The sequence below is a fragment of the Eutrigla gurnardus genome (assembly GCF_963514095.1).
Source record: "Eutrigla gurnardus genome assembly, chromosome: 18".
Taxonomy (NCBI): Eukaryota; Metazoa; Chordata; class Actinopteri; order Perciformes; family Triglidae; genus Eutrigla; species Eutrigla gurnardus.
Window position 1 is genome coordinate 7,262,697 of NC_139929.1, and position 23,250 is coordinate 7,285,946.

Below are 23,250 nucleotides of genomic sequence, written 5' to 3' on the forward strand. Positions count from 1 at the left end.
ATCTCCATCTAATCCAGAAAGAGCAATTAGTCAGTCACACTGCCCTCTACTGGCAGTCAGCAGGAAGTACAAGACGCACAATTCTGTGGTATTTCCACCTGAATTTAACACTTCAGTTTGTTTGTCATTACATAGTATTATGACGTTCCACTGTATATATAATAGAAAGTATTATGACGGTCCGCATGAATGTATATATAACTCAGAGAAAAGTACATATATGTGGACGACATTTGTGGTAGACAGACAGGTGCATGTTCTAAACAATTTGAATTGAGCCAATGGCCTGAAAGCAGAAACTGTGCTCTTTGATTCCTAACTTTGAATCCTTAAAACATCGATATATGGTAGTCATTGATATTCCAGTTCACCTTAATGTCTCCCAAAGCTAAAATCCACTCAGAACATAATGAGGATGCGAGTAAACACACTCACAGTTGCGGGGGTGGCTTTTGAAGAAGTTTATTGGCACAGTTATAGCAGCAATGTGTTCATTGTTTTGTTAATCTCGACTGTTTGTTTCTATTTGGCTGGAAAACGTTCTCTGGCTAATAGTTTCGTTTACAGAATATGAAAAAAAAAAAAGACACTTTGAGCTCAGTTGAAGTGATTGTCAGCACAATTTGCATAAAGTGCATATGCAACAAGAAGGGGTTCTGTTTTGGTTGCTGCTTCGTAGCTACATTCTTAGTGGTTTAGTCTGAAGATACTTGCCGTTTATAAATAGATGCAGTAATGTACGATTATGGTTATGTTTCAGGGCCGTAAGGTGTTGAAATAAAATACATCACAATGCCGTCACATGGTAAAACTACTGTGCTCAGTGTTGTAGCATGTTGCAGCATTGTAAAGTGTGACGTTGAAAGACGCGATATATTGAAATGCTGCACTTCTCTGCCTTTTTTTGTTGTTTTTTTGTTGTTTTTTTACAGATAAATAGGTTAAATACAGTCTATGGAAGTATTTTCAGCACTAACAGCCACCAGGGAGATTTCATTCTGGCCAGTATTGCACACCAGTCTTCAACCAGTTCTGACACATCGGCCGCTGAACTCCGCCAACTCCGTAGCAGGAATATTAGAACATCCACTTGTCAAGAACTCCCCGTCTCAGTAGAAAGCGGGGTTTGTGTGCTCGATGACGCAGCGCCGGCAGTGGCGTCTAACAAACCGCAGGGCCTCTGGCGACACCTCGCAGTCCTGCACGTTGAGAAGCTGCAGCTCACAGCAGTTGGCTGCCAGAGCTTTGAGTCCTCTGCCCGTCACGCTCTCGCAGGCTCGGAGACTCACTCGCCTCAGGCCTTGGCAGTACATAGCCAGCTGCTCCAGCCCGCTGTCGGACACAAGGGGGCACTTACCCACGTCCAGGGACTTGAGTTTGGGGCAGCTCCTGGCCAAGTGGCTCAGGCCGTGGTCCGTCAGCCCCTCGCAACCTCTCGCGTTCAAGTAGCGCAGTCTCGGGCAGTAGCGGGCCACGTAGCGCATGCCCACGTCGGTGATGCGGGTGCAGTGGGCCACGCTCAGGTAGCGCAGGCAGCCCTCCAGGCGGGCCACTTCCCGCAGACCGAAATCCCCCACCAAGCGGCAGTCACTGAGACTCAGCTCCCTTATCGAAGGGCAGTGGAGGGCGAGGTGGCGCAGGGCTTCGTCCGTCAGCCTGGTGCAGCGGCGCAGGTACAGGTGTGTCAGGCGGGGGCAGTGGGAGGCGATAGTTCGCAAGCCCTCGTCCTCGAGGGAAAAACAATCGGTCATGTCCAGGTAGTGAATGGAGATCTGCTGGCCGTGCAGGGGGGACAGCTGGAGCGAGGCCTCCTGGGTAAGGCTGATGCATGTGACCTTGGAGCAGCCTGGGGGGAGAGGAAGCAGAGTTTATCAGCTCAAAAACAATCAATTTCTCCAAAGTAGATCCTTTTTTTTTTTCATTTAAAGGATACGTCCACAATTTGAAAAGTCTGTCATTTAGACAGTTTGTAGACTGTAAACCACTAAATAGGTAAGGGATCTCTTAGGAGCCAGTATTCACAAGTGGAATGATTACATCCAGCAAAAACTGTTTCAATGCACATTTGGACAGTTTTAGAACTGACTTGAAAAAATGTGCACCTTTCCTTTGGGACAAGTTCCCTTTTGAAGCTAAATCATAAGTAGCCACTTGAGGGCGCCCGAGTAAAACCTGCTGCTTTTGGCTACACGCCTGCAACAAGAAGCATGAAAATGTTTGACTGCAAACAACTCCACGAAGACTGAAATTGTGGTTGAAAAAAAAAAAAAAAAATGGCTGATGTCCTTACCAGTTAAAATAATACACTTGATATCATTATTTTGTGCCTTTCAAATTAAAGCCACAAGTGGGCTATTTTTACAACAAAGGGCTTACTTCCTGGTGCTAATGGTGCAGACGCCGCTCTGCCACCATCGTCCTGTCCAAGTCAATGTTATTTGTGTCACTTCCTTAATGAAAGCAGCAGACCACTCTCCGTGCTCACGTCGAGGTAAGTTCTGCTCTCAGCTAAAGAAAGCCTTTCTTCTCCCACATGGGAGCTTAAGGTTGGCAGAGCTTCTCCTGCTCCTCTAATGAGTTCACCAGCTTTGGTAGAAACGACTGAGAGGGACTGAGGAGAGGAATTGTTTTAGGTAACTCCACATATGTGCGTGATGCAGGGTTAATAAAACCGAGAGCCTTCCTTTACGGTAAGGTGTTATAGAATTACATTTCTTTTTACCTGAGAGGTTTAGGTGTTCCAGGCTGGGGCAGCGGGACACCACCTCAAACACCGCCTCATTAGAGATGTTATAACAGCCGGCGACCTCCAGGCGGCGTAGCTCCGGGCAGCACTGAGCCACCACGTGCAGCCCCCGGTCCGTGAGCCTCTTGCAGCCGTTCACCACCACCGTCTCCAGGGTCAGACACACGTTGGGGGTGTCCTGGCACAGCCGGTGGGTCAGCACCCTGATGGCGCGGTCGGCGTGAAGCAGCTCCCCGGTCAGCCGGACGGTGCTCCACAGCCTCGGGTCCCACGCCAGGTTGTACCAGCGGCGGCAGGCGCGCGCGCAGCGGCACAGCTGATTGGTGGGGAGGTGGGAGAAGATCTGCAGGAGGGCGTGGTCGGGGAGGAGGTCGATGGGGGCGTGGTGGTGGCTTTTGGACTGGCGGGAGCGGGTGTGAGTGCCGGGTTGGGAGTGGACCACGGCGACGGTCTCGGCGTGGGCGGAGGAGGAGGATGAGGAGTTGGTCTCATGGCCGTTACTGGAGAGGGCAGGTGAGGAGAGAGAGGAGGACTTGGATGGCAGGATAAGACCGGGGCTGGGGGTGCTCAAGGTCCGAGTGCTGGAGTCTAAACCTGAATAAGAGGAGGACAAGATAGACGAGATGAAGACAAAGAAAAGTTTGATTTTTGTCTCATTTTCAAATTACGTAGACGCAGGTTTGGTTTGGAGATTAAAATCTCATCCTCAAACTTCTTCACACCAGTAAAGTTCTTGTTTTCACAAAAAGGATCAAAGTTTCACACATCTGAACTGTGTTTAAAAGCTGTGGAGTCAGCTTCTCTCTCTCAATCTCTGAGCGAGACCTCAAGTGATCTGGATGGAGGAAAGTGAAATCATGAATAACATAAAGCTTTCACAAATCTGACAGAGTTGACGCAGCTTTTTTTTAAAAGGCCTTCACTGCTAAATCTAACACTTCTTTCACACCAGTATAAGCCATTAGCGGCTACGAATTGGAAGCCAACTTCAACACCATCCGTCAACGTGCAGCAGACTATCGACTTCAGAAACACTTCCTTTCATATCATCAATGATGTTGAACGCATTCCAGGAATAACTTTGCAACGAAACCCTGTCATTTACCGTTTTCCTGTACTTTCCGAAAGATTTGACTCATGCACTTTTAATTTCCCCGTTTCCCAGAATGCCTTTTGACAACTAAAATCACAATGACTGTCCTGTCATCTGTGGGTTTTTAGAGAGGTGGAGAGAGCAGCTAATGGGGATCCTGCTATTAAGACCGAGACGGAAAGAGTTTCTATGCAAGAAAAGAAAGTAGCATCTTAAAGGGGGACTCCAGCAATTTAATATTGCACTTACATAAAGGTGGTGGACTTGAATGAGATTTAAAAAAATGCTCAATGTGCTTAACATTAAAGTGCATAAAGCAACAAGTGACATGAGGTTTGAATAATAAAAATTGACCAACCTTAGAGGGCCACATTGCAAAACCTTAGGATCCTACACTTCCCATAATGCAACATGCAGCATCCTTTCATTAAATCCTCCCTGACCAACATCTTTGGAACTCCATGCACTCAGTTTGCAATGCAGGCTTGTAGACTCCAAGACCAAACTGAGGTTATTTTCTCAAGACTCGTCAAATCTCCCTTCAGAGCCTCAGAAGACATTACAGCTGTTGTAGTTGTAGTCCCCTTAGAGTACATTCAGCAGAGTAGATTCAGCATTGCTTTAATATCAGTTTGATGGACTCTCAAAGGACAGTTTAAAAAGGAAAACAAGACCATAACTGATACAGATTAACTAGAGATATTGTCTTTTTTTAAATTCCAGGTCAAAACCAATGCAATTTGACCACTGTGATTCTTGTGTGTTATGCTAGCTGCTTACATAGCCTCAGGTTGGACTACAGAGGTCTTGAAAGCTAATTTCTTTCTAACTCCACACCCCCAAATTAGTTTTATTTCTTGTCTTCAGCGTCAACCCATGCTGACTCAAATGACATCACATGAGTCAGCCAATCGGATTTCACAAAACTCCCTGATACACCCTTTTTTAAACGCATAAGCAGTCGCACTCAACCAGACCTGTCAGGAGACTTTGACGTATAAAAACAGTGGATCCCCTTGACCTAGTTATATTAGTGGAATGCCCCTTTAAAAGATATATTGTGGCTGCATTGCATTCTAGACCTTTGAGGTCTGTGGAGACACTGATTTCCCTTCTTCTACTATGATGAATTTCTTGCTGTGTGACTCATCGGTGTTTCATTCTGAAGGACTAACACCAGATCTTTACCGCTGCTGGTTTGCATCCATTCATTCCATGTATCTTCTCTGTCGCTATGCTGCAAAAGACATTATGTGACATTATATTTGCTAGTAATTTGTGGGAATATGAAACAGGAAACTGGTCCAAAAGCCCAGGGTTCACCATGAAGGTGCCACACCAGCTTTAACCATCAAATATCAGTTTCCATGGATTTTGCGATCATGTTTTTGGATGTTTGGGCCAAAACGTGTCACGGGGCCTCTTCAGCAGATGAACTCTGTGGCTTCAAAGCCACCAGATGAGGGGTTTGGTGCCGGGGCCGACACTGTACGGTAAACACTGAGGCCCCCCTGACAGATGTGCCCTGATTGCCGCCACGCAGCTGTGAGAAGCGGCGGCTGGATCCCATCGCCGTTGCGTGAGACGGCGGAGTGCCCCCGCCTCGTAAGATAGGTTCGTCGGGATCTGGCTCCCGAGGATCCATCACACTGGGACACTGAGTGCTCTTTTCTGATGCTATCTGCGTTTCCTCATCACGCCTCCAACTCTCCCCGTCGTATCTCAAGAGCTCAGTTGGATTGATAGTCATCACTCAGAGCATTTCTAGTAGCCGCAGAGTGTGATGTCACCTACAGCTGTCCAACTACGAGTCTGCAGGCTTCATGGGCAAAAGAGATGAGGTGTTGTCATTGTTCATCTCTGGATTTCTCTACTTTTTTTTTTACATTTTCTCCAATGAGTTGCCTTCAGGACTTTAGGACTTCAGGATTTTACCATTTTAAGACAGGAACCTTTTTAGGAACTCTATAAATGCACATCTTTCGGTCTTTCTTCACTGAGTCTTAAATTATGGCGTAAAAGTCACTGAGGTAAGACTGGTGTTCCAAAATGCAAGGTCAAATCAGTAAATGTTGACTTGGTTCCACACAGGACATGAACAGCGGTCTACTGGGTGAAAGTCTGCGCTTGATTAACCCCAAAAAAAACCACTTCCCAAAGCGAACTCTCTCAATCTCTTGGACAGACATGGTTCAGTCAACACTCTACAGTTGTATTTGAATAAAACATATTGTTAGGTGTAGCTTTACTTTATCTCCCTGTCCCTGATATCTGATCAACAGCTGATTAACACACTTCTAGCCCCCGTCACGTACACTGAATCACGATCACGGATGCTTCAGGACCGACTTCCAGCTGGTTCTACACAGCATATGTCAGCATTTTCATGACAAATGGACCGCATCCTGCCTGTCATGTGGATTTGTGTGCAGGGACAGACAGCTGGGCAGTGACACCGCCCATACGACTGTCCTGCGGATCTGTATTCCAGACCTCGGCTCCGTCCGCCTCCCGCCTCGCCTCTGATGACATCCACAGGCTCGTCCTCTGGGGAACATGTCCACCGATTCACTTTAAAACCCCTCGCCTTAAACTTCTCACTCGCATCCAGATACGAGGGACGGCGTCCAAAATGCGTTGCGTGTTAAAAGTCGGTTTAAATCGAATGCATCACATACTTGGGTGGTCCGCTTATGAGTCGTTCAACTTTAAATTTGTGGGATTATTTCCTTGAGGTCATGTAGCTTATCTTGTATTTTTATCATAATATAAAAGATTTAATACTCTGAGGTCATTATAAACACCTCGTCTATTTCCAATTTCACACACCTGTCCAAATATGTCAGGACAATAGCGGTGCCGGGGCTTTTCATGTTTATTCAAGTACACTACAAATATTGCAAGATTCCTGAGTTAATACCAAGTGATTGTGGATTTATCCAACAGGGCTGGAAACCACACACTATGCAGCACGGAGCTTTTTGTCAAACAAGTGGAAATCAGTATATTTCCCCCTGAAATTCAATATTTTCATTAAATAATAAGAACATTAATCATAAGCTCGTACATTTATGGTTAAAACGCTCAATTTACGAATGAATCCCGTGGCAAAGGTCTACAGAAGCTTCAACACGCAGGAGGAGGTCAGATTTTCCACAGACGGCGTGACACGAACACATTGCCTGTAGCCGTGATGGATGAACTCTCTTTGTTGTCCAAGTCCGCGCTAATGGGATGGATTCCGCACGCAGGAGATGAACTCATCTGCCACTGGCTAAGGAGCAACTTCCCCAATTGCGTAATTACATGTGTCACTGATCAGAAGAGCGCTCCGAGGGGAGAAACGCAGCGCTGCTAATTAGACTACATCCACCCCCTTCCCTTCGCTCAGTCACACTTTCACACAGCCGGTGGGAGAAGTTAAATGAAGACAGCTTTGCAGTTGCGTGGTTGCGCTGGATTTTTGGATAGGTAGCACCTGGGTCTCCTTAAAGACGCCCAGGTGTTATCTATCTCCGTTTTCTGGCGGTGTAAAGCATCTGTTTATCTACCCACCATTGACTTTTGAGGCTGTAAATGATGTTATGATTTAATTATTCCCCTTTCTTTACACAATTTCCATACTTTATTACTTCTGGATACGAGATAAGTGCATCCTGTTTGCATCTGAAGAACCTCTAGTAGTCTTTCAGTAGCGTGCCAGTCTTATTTCTATATGATGATGTTGCACTATGATGCCTTTACAATCAGCAGACATTTTCTAGGATGTCCAACCTTAGCACTTTATTCTATTCTCTATAGTAAGACAAACACATTGTTCCAAAAACAATCCAGATGAAGCATCTGATGCTACACAAATAAGAACCAAAGGCATTTCATCAAGTGCAGAAAGGATATTATCCTTTCAGAGAAAGTATGGAAATACAATCAGCGACCTGCATACCTTCTTAACGTAATGTCCTTAGTATAAAGTCATGCCGTCTATGATATAACTCAAGGTCCACTTAATGTATTAGCTTTTTCCAGAGCTTTCTACTCCATCACGCGTAAGTGTCCCTTGAGTTGGGATCGTTAAGTCCCTGATCAGACCGAGCACTTTTTAACAGCCTGGGGCGGCTTTTTGAAATTGTTTTCAATGGGAGCGAAGTGTTGCCGAGCACCTTGCAGTTTTCCGCTCTGTGCGCCTGACGTTTTCGCAGGATCGCCCTGAACACCTTGAGCTGAAAAAACCCCCAGCTCCGAGTGGAAAAGCACCTGATGTCATTCGGGATTTTCTCATGTGGTGACTTTTGACGGAGCTATACGGTTATCAGGAGGCAAATGAGTGCTGTACTCTTGCTTTTGATTTGATTATATTAGCTTATATTAGCTTATATTATACCATCTTATATTAGCACTCATCTGTTGGTTACCTAGCAACAATTAAAAAAGGATACAGCAGTCTGATCATGCCCCAAGTCTTCAACAATTTCCAAGCTCACAAATTAACTTTGTGCTTAAACCAACAGACATGAGAGATCCTAGAAGTGCTGTGGACAACATCTCCATCTCCATGACAACCGAGCAAACTCCCTGCACTAATAAAGACCATCTGATACAATCGAAAGCTCCAGAAAAAAAAAAAAGGCTAGGAAGTGGGCAGTGAGTTGGGTTCATATACCTGCAGCTCCAAGCTCTAAGCATGAAAGAGTGTGTAAGTTAACCAGTGCGGTGTCGTGTTTTATATCTCCGTGTCACTGCAAACCTATCATTAACAGAACAGATACCACGCAGCTGTTGAAATGCTCTTGAAGGGGACCGTGAGTGCAGATGGTGGAAGATTCAAGTTTGGTTTAGGAAGATCAGAGGAGCAACAGTGGAACATCTGGTCGTTACCCTGGACAAAGAACAACGGAACAGTGGTGAAATGAAAGAGAAACTCATGCATATTGAATGTGCGTATAGCCACAGAAAGGCATACTTGGCTTAAATCATTTGCCACTAATACCCAAATCTAAGCTGATCCACAGCAGTGGCGCAGCAGGATCCCATTAACATCCGCGTACTTCTGAGACACATCTGGATCATGCTTTGATACCAGAAGTTCAGTGTAAATCAATGGAAGTGATCGCCGAAAAAAAGACAAGATGCTTGTATGATGAGAAGGATGCAGCTGCGTGTTCGGAGTGATGTCGCCTTAATGACAAAAAGATGATTTTTTTTTTAAAGGAACGCACAAAAACAGATTTAAAGGGAGTCGTTTCAAGGGCCTCGGAGAGAAAATAGGGGCGAGAGGAAAAGACGGAGAGGGAAGATAAATTGGCAAAGGAGTCTGCAGACTTTAGCAGAGACGGAGACAAGTGCACAGGCAGGGTCAATACAGACGTTGACGCAGTGGTCATAAACTAAAAGCTGTAGGGATTCTTTTCGGGATCTCGCAGTGCTGTGAAGCTCTGCTAAGACCCTGTCTGGAGCTCGCAGGATTATTACTGCTGCATCTGGCAGAACAGACCAATCCATTACCTCAATGCCATTAGCCCCTGTGACATGTTTCACCGGGCCCCCCCCACCGTACCACCAAGACCCTGACAGGGTGGTGCGACGCATGTGAGGGAATCAGGAAATCAAATTCAAAATCAGCACATAAGGGGTAAAAGAATAAGTGAAAAAACAACCGGGCAGGAGGGATTTGACTGAAAGAGGATTGATTTATCAGCACTAAACGGTAACGTGCTCCAGTTTTTTAAAGGGAAACATCCGACTGAGAGAGAACTCCTGGGATAAAAAAAACCCATCTGGGTCCGTCTTGGGTTTTTATTGAATACATGGAAGTTGATATTACTGTACAGCGTGGCGGCCGGGCTATCAGCGAAGCCTTCACTACAGGAAGGCCTTACGTCACTGGTCAACCTGAAAGACAATAGGGCCTGCTGGTTCCTTTACAATGTGCACACTTGGACAGGAAACAGACTCCTTAGCTCCGCACAACCCCCATAACTCCACTACTCCTGGACTGCAGCTATTCTCACACTCACTCAGTCTCAGGATTCAGTTTTTGAAGCTCGTGCAGCAGCAGATTCGGCTTCACGTGCGCCAGGAACTATTACGCTCTTTCCCCATGCAACACGACTAATTTCCTTGAGGGAGTTTTCCCCCCTCTTAAAGTCCGTCTGTCAGTTCAAAAGACACAAACGTCTCCACACGCTGGCATCGCCACTTTATAAACCCTCGGCTGAGGAGGACAGCAGACGCACGGATATCTTAAATTTGAAGGCGTGCTCGGCTCAAAGTCTAAAAAAACTAAAAATGAGCGTCCATTCGTCACAGCACATATTTTTCCAGAATAGAGATGACAGTTCAGACTCCAAAAGCAATTTGGCATCATGCTAAACTGATCTGGCCTTTGGCAAACCCATTCCAAAATCGAGATGATGTCATTTGTTTTACAGGTTGTTAAATCAGGATGTCAAAGATTTTTTGCAGAGAATCATGTGCATGAAATGCCTTTTCCGTTGAGGCTTTTTGGCGACGGCGTGCGAGGCGGTGTAGCGAGTTCGCAGCGTCAGTCACGTTAAATGACAGAGGTGTGTAACGTTGGCTACACACTGCAAAACTACAAGGAGGACTGCACATCAGACAGGACGGGAAAAGCGAGCGCTGGCCTCAACGGTTGATTTGGTTGTGATGAGGAGCAAATGTAATGATCTCATGTGGTTGAAGCAACAGAGCAAAGGAAGTGCTGGAACATCCTGGTTATAAACCCGAGATGGTTCACTTTAACTCCAGTGAGAGGTTGTTTGTCTCAAAGAAGTGCCTTTAGGGAAAGTTCAGGAAAGTGCTTTATAAAATACTGTAATACGTTTATCAGCTACATTTTTTAATAGCATGCACCGTTTTGGTTGGTCTTTCACTGTAAACATTTATATTATCCTCAATATTTGTCACAGGAAGAATGTTAGCAATGTCAGCAACTTTTAATGTGGATAAAAAAAACACGTCAGGCAAAGATACAACAGCAAAACGTGATTAATAGACGATCAGCCACTGAAATATCAAGTATTTGGTGGCTCACTAGGACCGGACACTGATGGTCCAGCTCCTTGACAACCAAAATAAATGTTTTCTCCATCCAAAGAGTGAGTAAGAGGTGTTAGATGCCACCACAAAACGTTATTAAAATGAAAAAAAAATAAAAGTAATTTAGTTCTGATTCAATTTATCCAACCACGGCCACCTTCGTGAACGCTGCTTGGGGAGAAGTTTTCCCCTCATTTTTGAACCATTGCAGCTTCGGCCACAACTGACACTTTAGCCGCTTACGTAATGAAACAAACCACAGAAAGAAAAAAGGAGGGGAAGGGGAAGTCCGATGTGTCAGTTCAGCTGGTCCACAACTGTGGTCATGCTGCCACATGAAAAGCCCAAAGACCCAGGTGTATCGCAGTAAAAACATCAACTCGCGGGCCAAAATCTGACAGGAAGCCGAGGGTGTGTTTCGGGGCCAAGTGGCGTCTTTCCCAACTGCTGTCAAACACGCTGCTGTAGTAGAACTGAAATAATGTGACCCTGTCGAGGAAAATGGCATTCAAAACAACAGGGCCGGCGCTTCCTCCCCGAGACGGAGAATGAGAAGAGCGAGCGGTAATCAGAGAGGAGTTGAGAGATCTGCTCGCTGAACTGCCTTCCCCCCCTCCTCCTCCTCCTCCTCCTCCTCCTCCATCTCCTCTGCAAAACTGCCTTTGCTTGTTTTCTTTTTTCTTTCGCCGCCTTGTTCTGTGCTTTTTCGCTCAGATTTCCTGGCTCTATAAGAGCGGCAGAAAGGAAGGGGGAGGAGCGAGGACAGCTGATGGAGAAAATCTGGGGGGGAAAAAAGCATTGGCATTCTTTGCCTCTCTGTGTTCTCTTTTTACGTAGACAATTTCCAGTGAGGATTAGAGGTGAATGCACTGATATCTTCATGAAAAAGCCTTAAAATATCTGCAGGTTGCTGCTTCGTCTTTGAAGAAAGAAAAACAATACTGCCTGCATTTAACAAGTACAAACATCTCGGGGCTGTGAATTCCTTTGCATAAAGAGTACAATCAACAATGCAACTTCCTCTAATCCTCCATAACATACTCAATCACCTGCCAAACGTTTCCCTGCAAAAAGAACAGATGCTTCTTTATCTAAATAAACTTCTCTTCCCTGTGTGAGAACGTCCAACACTGCAACGCAGCAGAACAAATGCAGCATTGAGTTTCACCAAAAGATACATTTGTCACACCAGCTCCAAGTTTGCACGTTTGGCTTAGAAGATATACTGCACTAATGACTACTGACGAATGATAAAAAGTTACGCGTGCAACTCAAACGGAAGATAGCAACTTAAATCTCCGCTCTGCAGCGAGGACGAAAAAAGCCTCGCTGCAGCCTCTTTTCATACTTGGCACGGTGAAAATCAACAGTGAAACACTATACATCTGCTTGGGTAAACACGGGTAAAGGGGTCATCAACGCGTGAGGTTAGTTTGCGGATGAAGTTGCGAGGGATTTGTTGCCTTTGGGAGGGCAAGAATATTAACATGTTGGAGACGGGAGCTCTGTGGCGGGGCTGTTTAGACTGCACAGCTAAACATACCTCGAGTGGGAACGCTGTGGGAACTAAAACTGATCAATATTAAGGCGGTGTCTAGCTGTAATTATTAAATAGGAGTTTGTGATTCAGCCAAATAAAACGTTTTTTATTAGCCAGAGTAATTAAAAACACCTGTGTGCCGAGCAAAGTAGGTTTAAGTTACAAGTAACTACTCACTGGTTATGAAATGTCTCAGTTTAATGCCTCTATATGACCTCTATAAGAAAATCAGCCAAAAAGGGCCAGGCCGTATTGCTGGGTACGCTGGAGGGAAGGGAGGCACGGGAGAACCAGAACCAGAACTGATCGGGGGGGATTATCAGACCATGCTGCTCTAAAATGAGAGGTTTTCTAAAGGGACTCTGGTGCTCAGAAACACTACCGCTATTGTTCACAGGGACCGCCAGTATAAACACAGAACTCCCCGCAGTATCTTTAAAATTATTATTTCGCTTAGGGTTAGAGGAACGTCATCGTCATGGTTACAATAATAAAAGTGTGATTATGGTGAGGGAACAATCGTTGTTGTGCTTTTAAAGCAAACAGGACACAAACAGTGGTCTCCCATGTCCCAAGCCCATCTCTCTAGACCACCTAGCCATGCAAACACTGCTCTTCTACAACAATGACATCATCAAGTAACAAGTTTCAGATTCCAGGTTTCAGAAAACAAAACGCAGAGGACAGGAAGCAAAGGCAGGAAGCAGAGTGAGGGGAAAGGGGGTGGTTAAATAGCTGCAGGGCTGATGAGGGAAAGTGGGAACAGGTGAGTTTGTGGGCGGGGTCAGTCAGGTGACTGGGACTGGAGGGAAAAGGGTTGACTGCAGTGCAGGAGGGAGTGCTGTGGCTGATGGAAAATAAATCAGAGGACATCTGGTGGACAGGTAGGGAATGACAACCAATGGAAGCATGCTGATTTTATTTGAACGGAAATATAATGTATGCCATATTATGATGTCATAGTTTACTTCCTGCAACTTGCTTTAAACCCTGACTAATAATTGCAGGAAGTCCTTCACAACCAGCTTGACATACAAAGTGTTTTTCAGTGTTGTTTAAACTTTTTTTACTTATGTTTTTGTACTTTTTTGTCAGTATCTTGTATTATTTCATATGCACTCAGATCTCCCATGAAAATTACACATACCTGGTTTTCTCCAGCTATGATAAAAAGACAAATTGATGTCTTATTTAGCCTTATTTGGTACTGATACTGTGTGGTCTGATCCTGGAAGCGACATTATGCAGGAATCAGGAGTGTTCTACTGCTTTGGGAGAATTGCCTATAAATCACGAGATGGTTACAGTGTAATCTTCCAGTGTTGTCTGGTGTGGAAGGACAGAGTCAGCTTTTCCCCGTCACTGTTATCACCGTTTCTGTGGTCCTTGGCGGACGTGGAGGAAGTCGGCATGTTCATTGTTCCCACCGTTCCCCTGTGTCTCAGCTGCCTTCCTGGTGCCATTATAGACGGGTGAAGGAGCTGACCCGACCCTGTAGCATGGCTGCTTTGACTTCATCAACGCCCCTGTGGGTCTGCATTGCATCTGAGGCTCGACACAGCTGATACCATAGGATGAAAACGGCGAGTTGGAGAGTTTCAGCACACAGGCCGGACTTGTCAGTGTGCTGTCGGTTTATCTGAGCCATATTCCTGAGGTACCCTGAGTTAAGCTGTGCCAAAGCAAACCCTTGAGGCCCAGACAGGGTCACAGCGTAACCCCTGCTGAGAGACACTCAGATTCATCCCACAGGAAGGATTTACTGTCCAGGACTGTGCCTTTCTGTCTGCGGCTAATAAGCAAGTGGGTCAGGCCACCACAAGCTCCTGCTAAATAATAAATGAAAACAGAGACACGTTGCAAAAACCTGCCAGACGGCCGCCCCGACTCGGTTTGTTTTCGGGAGCAGAACGAGTGTAACTTCCAAATGTTGATTTTAGGAGGAATAGACGTTACAGACAATGACCTACTTTCCGTCTGCGTGCTGATATTAGGGCCGGACGGTGATTCAATATTATGGTTCATTGAGTTTAGAGCCCGGTATGCAAAGAGTTTTTGAGATGATTATCGCATCTTTCAGCTTCATCTGGTGACGTTTTTATTTGTAGGAAAATAGAAGAATTCTGTTTGGATTCCATTCCCAGCAGCTCGTCTGGTTTGGATTTTTAACAAAGGGAGATAATGTGTCTTTTAAAAGAGGAAATTAACAATCTTTTCTTACAAATGAAAATGTGATTCCATGAGCATTAAAGCACACTCTTTCTCAACTCAGTACACTCCGTAGAGACAACCTTACTGGGTCTGATATGACCAGCAGCTGCTGGGTGAGGTTAGTTCACTAGCTGTGTAACAGACAGGACGGAGACTCTTCTCTACTTTTACATCGGCCATTATCTCATAATTGTCACATAGCCACTTTGGCTGCCGTTCAGCAAAAGTTATATAGCAGCTTTAAGTGGAATTGTATGGTTCAGTTGTCCCAAAATATCATTTCAAGCAAGCTGTAGTTAAACATCAGTGTGTTAAACGTCAGTTTGACTACCTTACCTGATTTTGTATTTATTTTTCATATCCAGACATGTGTGGAATATTAGTCTGGATGAAGAAGGGTGGATTTCCCCTGACCCTTTTACTGGGAACCAAACATTATGGTGTTTTTCAGGACATAAAAAATGAAAAAAAAAAAAAAAAAAGTTGGCTACTCAAGTATCCGAAACAGCTACGTAATAGATGAGGGGAGAAAAGTCCATCATGGGGATAAACCTTTGCCTCATGGCATTTCTTTTTCTTTCTTCCGCACAATTTATTTGAACCTTAGCATAAAAACGTGTTACCTTAAAGTCTTTGGATGTATCTATAATGGCATTACTGTTTTACTAACTAACTAACTAAATGAATGCAACAGTGGCATTACTGTGTACGGCCCTATACTCCCAGCGTGTGGTGGGGAAACAGACCAGACTGCTTCCTGATTAGTTTAGTGGACCACAGGACGAGGTGGGCAAGACTGTGTATCTGCCACTGTGTGTGTGTGAGTGTGTGTGTGTGTGTGTTTGTATGCATAAGTGTGTGTCATTTTAAGGAGGGGGGATTTGACTGTGGCCGTGGCGGTTCCAGACCATGTAATTACTCCCACTTAGCATGGAGGAAAAAAATAACAATTTCGGTCATAACACAGGAGGGAAATTATGGTCGGAAAGCCGCTGGTCATGGTCTATACTATGTCTATATATTTGTATCTGCACAGGTTGTTCTCCGTGTAGATACATCGAGGACAATTATCAACTTCCCCAAAATACTCCGGGTGCACTTCCAGCAGCTCCTCGAGTGAGTCAGCATTTCCAAATCAAATGCGTCATGTGCCTCGTCCTAATGCGCGCCCACAGGAGGACGGTTCGCCTCGCTTTGTATCTAAAGAGGTTAAACAATGAATTAACCTCGCCGAAACAAATGATCCACATCTTGCTTGAAACCAAAAGCCCATCTGATCGTGCCGTGAGAGGTTAACCCCGGCGCTTTGTTCTCTCGGAGAAACAACGGGGAAATCTCCGGCTGACTGACAGCTACAAACACAGGCTGGAGCTGCTATTTGTTTTCCTCCGGGCAGCTCCAACACCACAAGAACACTACATTCACCATGCCAGAGCAAATTTAAGATTGGTGATGACAATGCACGAGAGGAACAGGGCTGAGTGTATATGCGTACAAGTGGTGAGTCACTGGTCAACTCGGAGAAAGAGGCAACAGCACAGACGCCATAATGTGTCCGGCTTAAGGTTGATAACGTTAAAAATCTGAGATGTCATGTTCACTGTCTGATCTTAGTCATGAAACCACAGTGAATGATCCAAAACTGCAGTTTATCTCAGCTTCACAGTTTCAGGGTCTTAGTTTTCCAGGCGTACCGTTATCGTTTTGATTCACTCTCAAGGCTCTCATAAGACCTCGCCTCCAGCAGGCCGGCTGTTTTCAGCAAAGAAGCTCTAATAAGCCAACTTTACACCAACAGCTCAGCAACAAACAGCACACAGACAATATAGCTGATGAGCACCGTGGAGCAGATATATGGTGGAGAACAAAACAGAGCCAAAAAGCACAAAAACACGTGGTTATGTCTTGGCAACATAAGTACTTGACATGAACAGCGGTCTCCTGGGTGAAAGTTTCTTGACCCACAAACCATCCTGGCCTCTAACGTCTGCAGAATTTGTTTGCAAATAATTTCCTATAATTCAAAAGTAATGTACTACAAAATAGTATAAATATTTTTATTGAAGATTGAATGTTTTTACAAATTATGTGTTTGTCTCAAATAATTATGGAAACTGCCATCAAGGTTTAAAGTTGCCCCGTGGAGTTTTCTTTTATACAATCCAACCAAAACAAACGAGGGCCCATTCCTTATGAATTTGCTCCATCAGATTTTTTTTGGGAGTCGACATTATATCAAATGATTTCGGTTAAGATTTGGGATAAAACAGCTTGGGGATATTTTGCTCAGGATTTTGCTTGGCAAGCAAGTTGATTATAATAACAAGTGCTGTCAATAAGAAATATTTTTGGTTGAGACCATGTGGGCTGAAGTATTAAACGAATGAATGAAATGTGTTTCATAACAAACTGATTTCTCAGGGAGCTTAGATTTTAATTCAAGCTTTTTTTTTACAAGACAGTGCAGGATATTGCGGTATAATTTAAGCTTTGGAGATATTTGTTTTCTGTTCTTTTAAAATGAAAATAAAAGTTGACTGACAGATTGTTAAAAATGTATCGCACCTGCTGACAGGAGGCTTCAAAAGGCATCTGTCAGCTACAACATATTTTTGTACCACGGTACGTAACACATGCACTCCCGACAAAGAGGAGCGGTTCCCTACAGTCGGTGTGCGGTTGGTTGGAAGATTGCCTGGGCGAGGAGAAAAGTGGGAGCCAGAGAACTGCACAGATAGGAGTTACAACAGAAGGTGAAGCTCCCTTTTTACTCCCCACACCTTCTCCAGCAAAATCCCTCTCCGGAGCTAGCGTACCTCCCTCCCTGGCAACGCTTTGAGCCTGATACGACCACAGTTTAGATAAACATTCTTTCACAATGAGAAGCCAGAAGTGTTTTTCCCCCCTTCTTCTTCTTCTTCTTCTTCTTCTTCTTCTTCTTCTTCTTCTTCTTCTTCTTCTTCTTCTTCTTCTTCTTCTCAAATGCCTTTGGTTTTTGATGGGAGTTTGTTTTCAGTTTAGGATTATGCCAGGAACGCGCAGGTTTCTCTCCAAAAATAGGCAGCGCAGAAAGTGGATGAGGAGGAGGAGGAGGAGAAGAAGAAAGGGAGGGGAGTTTGGTTAATGAGCACCAGATGCCTTACCTTCGGTGGTAGCCACATTCTTTGGAGCTTTGGTTGGTGTGTGATCTGTGCTCGAACTTATGTCAGAAGAGATGCTTGAGCTCCCTTTACCTGCAGGGGGAAATGGGAAGAAAAACAAAACTGCTGGGACACAGGATAGCAACTTTAGGATGACAAACTGCAGTTAGGATTTACTGGGTTTTTTTTTTACTCGCACACGCTTTTGAAAACACTTTTTTTATGCGTAATTCCTGTCCGTCAGAGATAAGGTGTTTCGTGACGTATTTAATACGGTAAGGAAGTATGAAGTGTAGGGAAATATAACGCCCATTACTCTCTGTTTTCGTGACTTTTATGCTCCTCGCGTTTGAATGAATGGCTAGCCTTGGCACGTGCACAAAGTCTCTTGCTGGTTTGTTTGAGTGAGTGTCCGTTTTTTGATGTTTGGAAGGAGAATAAAGTCTCCAGAAATCCTCCCTCAGCCTTCACTTCCACAGATGACGCGCGAGGAAACACTCAAGATACGAGCGAGCACTCGCTTTCAAGATTCTATGAGGAATTCCTAACTGGTTATGAAACCATTTTGATTTAATACTTTAATACGGCAGCTTGGTCAGCGCTCCGAAGCTTCAAACTAGCCTCTAGCGTCGCTTTTGCACGTGTCAGTCACGGCGTGTCACGATACCCTCATTACATGCATAGAGCATTTTCAAAATGAACTTCCAACTTCACAGAAAGCTAAGTTAAGACATCAATATAACCTATTTTAGGTTTAGGAAAAGATCGTGTTTGACATTTTGATGACTTTCGACACTAATGCGATTCACGTAACTAACAAAATGTCATTGTTTTACAGTCTCAGTGAAAGTCCTGTGTTTTTTGACCCATCAACCTCCCGTACCAACCACTCTGCATGGACTATCTCCGTCTTTATACAACGTGCCTTGCCCTGCCCGTTCTGCAGCGGGTGGGTGCCTCAGAAACCCGTTAGCAGTGAGAACGGTTTGGATCTACAAAACTAAACGAGACCATCAGCGAGAAGGTTGGCTTATTTTCATATTGCTCGTCATCAGTGCTACCGGGCAGGGATCCACACAAAATAATCATGCAGGTTCACCAGAAACCTTCAGTTCAGGCTCCAGCAGAGCCGCTAGCAGCCCACCGCAGACAGAGAGATCTGGCTTCAATGCTGCCTTCGACCTATAGCTGGGAACCCTCGTGGGAGGTGGAGAGCTCCTCCTACAACCAGGAGTGGAGCTTCGCCTCACTGCCCTGCCGGTCCCTGCTAGGAGCCAACACCGACACCAAGCTGCTGGAGGCCCAGGCCATACTGCTGGGCCTGCTGGAGGGAAGGGGGGCACGGGAGAAGCAGAACCAGGACTGTGCGGGGCAGACTGTCAGACCCTGCTGCAGTAAAATCAGAGGTTTTCTAAAGAGATTCTGGTGCTCGGAAATGTCAACAGGGACTGCCAAAATCAACCCAAAATTTAAGGTTCCTCGTAGTGTAGTAGCTTTAATGAAGGATAACAATAAAATGTATCATCGGCGGCGTACTTCTTAGGTCGTACGGTCTGTACAGCTGCCACATGAAAGGGCTTTTATTACGTTTACGCAAATTTACAACTCTTTAACTTTATGAGCTATCCTTGTGTTGTTGGATTTAGATTTCTGTACAGTCACACAAGAGTGCTAAATTTCAAAGAGATATTCTTTGAATGTGTGCCTCGGCTGCCACAGTGACTGCAGGCTGCCTGCGGAGTAGTTGTTTATGGCATTTCATTCCTCCGTCAGATCATAAATGCAGCTTTGTGGCTTTCCTGAGACTAAGTATGCGCCTTTCACCCAGCACGAAGAGGTATTCCCAAACAGTCACGCCCACATTCACATCAAGTGCAGCCACCTAAACAGACGAGACAGTTCCCGAAATAGGCAGTAAATGCAAATGCTTGTGTAGGGAGAAGAAGAAAGAAAAAAATGCAAACCTGTGACTCCATATTCAGCCACACGAAAGACACATGATCACACCAGCACATATGAAATCATTTTAAACCAACGCAGCTCATGTGGTATGACATTTTGTGGTGACATCACTGAGCCGGTACATCTGCTATGGCTCCTTCAGTCCCCAGAAAATGAGTCAGAAATTCGCGAGGAGCTTGCAGATGTCCACTTTTCTGCAGAGCAGAAAGCAATGAGGTAAAAAAAATGAGCAAATCTTAATATTTAGCAGGTTACGGGATTATTTTCCTCTGCATGTGCGGATCTGTGCGAGGCCGATTGTTTTCTGTCTTTCTTGGAAAAACAACTTTCAGAAAAGCTCCTGTTTCCTGTCTTATGCTTATATAATGTCTTGGTGGAGGGTTGCTGCATAGTTGTGACCAGTGTGTAATTAATTGTGGAATCACACTTGAAAACAGATGTGGACCGACAGACTGCAGTTTGCTGCACTTGTAACCGAGATGCTGGCCTTAGACACAATGAAAGATGCTGGTACCATAAATACTACGTCATGTTTTTCTTATGTGAAATTACTTAACTTTGAGTTAACATGAAATGATTTGAAAATTAAGGATTTTCATGAAATCAAATTTTATACATTTAATGGTCAGCATTTTTATTCGCAGCATTAGGTCATATTTACATTCTGCGATGACCTCATTATGAAGTCGTTTTCTGTGTGCATCATGAAATCAGATCACGGTTCACAACAGAAAATACTTAATTGTCAACTATTTTGATGATTAACTGTTTTGAGTGCAAATATTCTGTCATCAATTATGATTGTTAACTAAATATCTTGGGTTATGGCCTGTTGATTGGACAAAACGGGACATTCAAAGATGTCACATTGGGTTATGATGGACATTTTTCTCTATTTTATTACTTTTTATAGGAAAAAAGGAGTAATCAATTATTTGGCTGACACCACAAGTTTGGATTTTGATTGGCTGTTTACAGTGAAGCATCACCAAATCATCCAGGATTGAAAACTTAAAGGTGGAATGATTTTGTTGTTGTTCTGTTTGGTGTGACATCATAAAATGTGTATTAACTGCTGTCTAACCCTAAAAAAACCTGCAAAATGATTCATAAGAATATGAATTAAAGCAATGAATGGTACTTTTCTTCCTATGGGCTTCAAAATCTTTTCATACATCCCTCCACTTAACTGAGTTTGGAGTTTAATGCCTGTGTTTAATGTTGCAATGAAAGGGAGAATTAAGACCTTGTGATTCACTAGAGGAGAATGCAAACTGCAGAGCCTCATCACATATTCCCCACATGACTAATGCCTGCTAACCTAAAGAGAATTTTTCTTTTCAAATCGTTGGTATGTTGCAATCTCAGCTCAAGAAAGATTCAAATCTGTGACGGGGGTCTGTTCATGCACCTGAACAGGCTGGATTCCTGGGTGGAGCCGGTCCACTTGTTATTTTTAACATCAGGACTTCCAATCTTTTCTCTGCAGTTATTGACTTAGAAAGAGAGCACACTGGAATGTTATTTATACAAACATCGCTGCTCTAATGTGCTCAGTGGAGTCGGACCACGGTGTGTTTTTTTCGGAATAAGTAATCTTGAAGATTAGATGAAAAAGACTGCAGGGCGGAGAGGAGGTTATGGGGTAATATGAAGGCTAAACATATAGCAATAGAGGTGAGTTTGACTGTCCTGCTGAGCTCATTAATGCCATGTTTGGAGATTTTATCAATATTGTGCTATATGTGAGTTACTAGATATCAATCTTTGTTATTATATTATCAAAAAAATATTGTTTCCTAGCAAGATTTAAGCTGCATTCCAGTTGAGTGAACCAATTTCTGATTATATCTGATAGCTGAGTGAGAAAGACAATCAGCTTTACATTAATGACTTTTTTTGTCTTCTTCATGATTCATACTTGAAGTAATGAGCTAGATTGGTATTTGTTTATCCAATATTACTTGTCTTTGGACAGGAAATCTGTGCCACATTGACAATATTTATATTTTTATTACAACCATAATAACTTATTGATCTAAAATATTAGGCTCCAGTTAAGTTTGTAGACATTTTTTATACATGTTCACCATCACAAAGCATCGAAGGAGGGCTTACACATTTTTCATATCTATTTTGTGTCTTTTCAGGGTGTCTTCTACCCATTATTGTTTACATAAAGATCATATGGCATCGACTAATATGCACAAAATGGCTGCCAAATAAAACAACACATGGGTCAAGGGATTGTGGACAAAAATCTCTGGAATTGGCTCTTATCAAGATAAGACTGACTAAGTGCCCACATGCCAAAACACTGGTGTCCTTTGACCCACCTCCACTAAACCTCCAGGAATACGCCCTTTAAAAACCCCCAAACATTAGCCTACCTGTTGCCCTGCCAAATTGCCTGTCTTTGACTGATTAAGTGATTATGGAGTTGTCAAATAATACCTATGCAACTCATAGAGCACGTTACCTCCAATATTTTAATTTTATAAAGATGTAAAATGTACAAAACTGAAGCTGGACACACAATTAAAGTGTATTTTTTTGAAGAGTGTTTTTGTTTAAACCTCAAATGTTGTACTTTAGTGTTATAAATATGGCCACTAGGTGTCACTGTGTCTTATATGAAGAATATAAACGTAGCACATCCTTTTTATTTTTAATTAACCTATAAGAAGTTGGTAATTTAAAGTTACTTGCAGCCCCACATGATACATTTAACGTTTTTTTTTAAAATGTGGCTCACGTTCATCTCTACGCAAACAGAAAACTGTTACACAGTGTGGAAATGAAAGATATAGAGGGGGGGCAGAGGTAGTTTAAGCTAGCTCACTGCTGTCTAGGGACAAACTCAAGGAAGCTACAGAGCTAAGAAACCGCACGTTGCTGTCTGTTTTAGCGCACGAGAGACATTGTAGCAGATGGCGGCAACATAGTAGCCTCTGTGGAGGTTAGTTTGATTAAAAAAATAAATAAATAAACTTCCCTCTATGTGTAATTCAAACAGAATGCGTCAAAGTTGCAATTAGAGCACTTACCCTCGCTTCCATACTGTTTTCCATTGTTCGCACCCATTTTAAAGAATACATAATCTATGCGCAAAGACGTCGGCGTGTCAAAAGGGCGTTTAAATTCCAGAGAAAAGGAGCCGTCTTTCAGATAGGCGAGACAGTCGGAGCTCCGTGTAGGGCCGCTAGCCCCGACTCCAAATAGTTAATCCAGATGTTGAGCGGAGGACGCCTCGGCATTACGCAAAACCCTAAAGTCCAGACTCGAGCCTCCAGCGGTGCAGACTTTCTATATCTGCACGTCCACAAAACAAAGAGATGTGTAGCGAGAGAGAGGGAGGGGGGAGAGAGGGAGTCCTGGTTCGAGGAGTTGGGAGAAAACTTGAGTGAAGTGGCCTAAATGGTAAGCAGCTGTTTATCAGGCTGAGTGCGGGCAATCACGGCGGCCAGACAAGTTTGTGAGGACTCGCGCAGCTCTCCTCCTC

General features: G+C 44.0%; 1 protein-coding gene across 1 annotated transcript; it reads right to left on the reverse strand.

The window, feature by feature from the left end:
- Positions 1 to 14: 14 nt before the first annotated feature.
- On the reverse strand, positions 15 to 23,194 carry LOC311028562 (F-box/LRR-repeat protein 7-like). The gene is made up of 4 exons (XM_084033197.1): positions 22,796 to 23,194; positions 17,790 to 17,879; positions 2,723 to 3,340; positions 15 to 1,846 (listed from the first exon to the last, which is right to left on the reverse strand). The coding sequence occupies exons 1-4, from the start codon at positions 22,830 to 22,832 to the stop codon at positions 1,110 to 1,112; spliced, it is 1,482 nt and encodes a 493-aa protein (XP_083889323.1). The 5' UTR covers positions 22,833 to 23,194; the 3' UTR covers positions 15 to 1,109.
- Between the last annotated feature and the right edge of the window lie 56 nt (positions 23,195 to 23,250).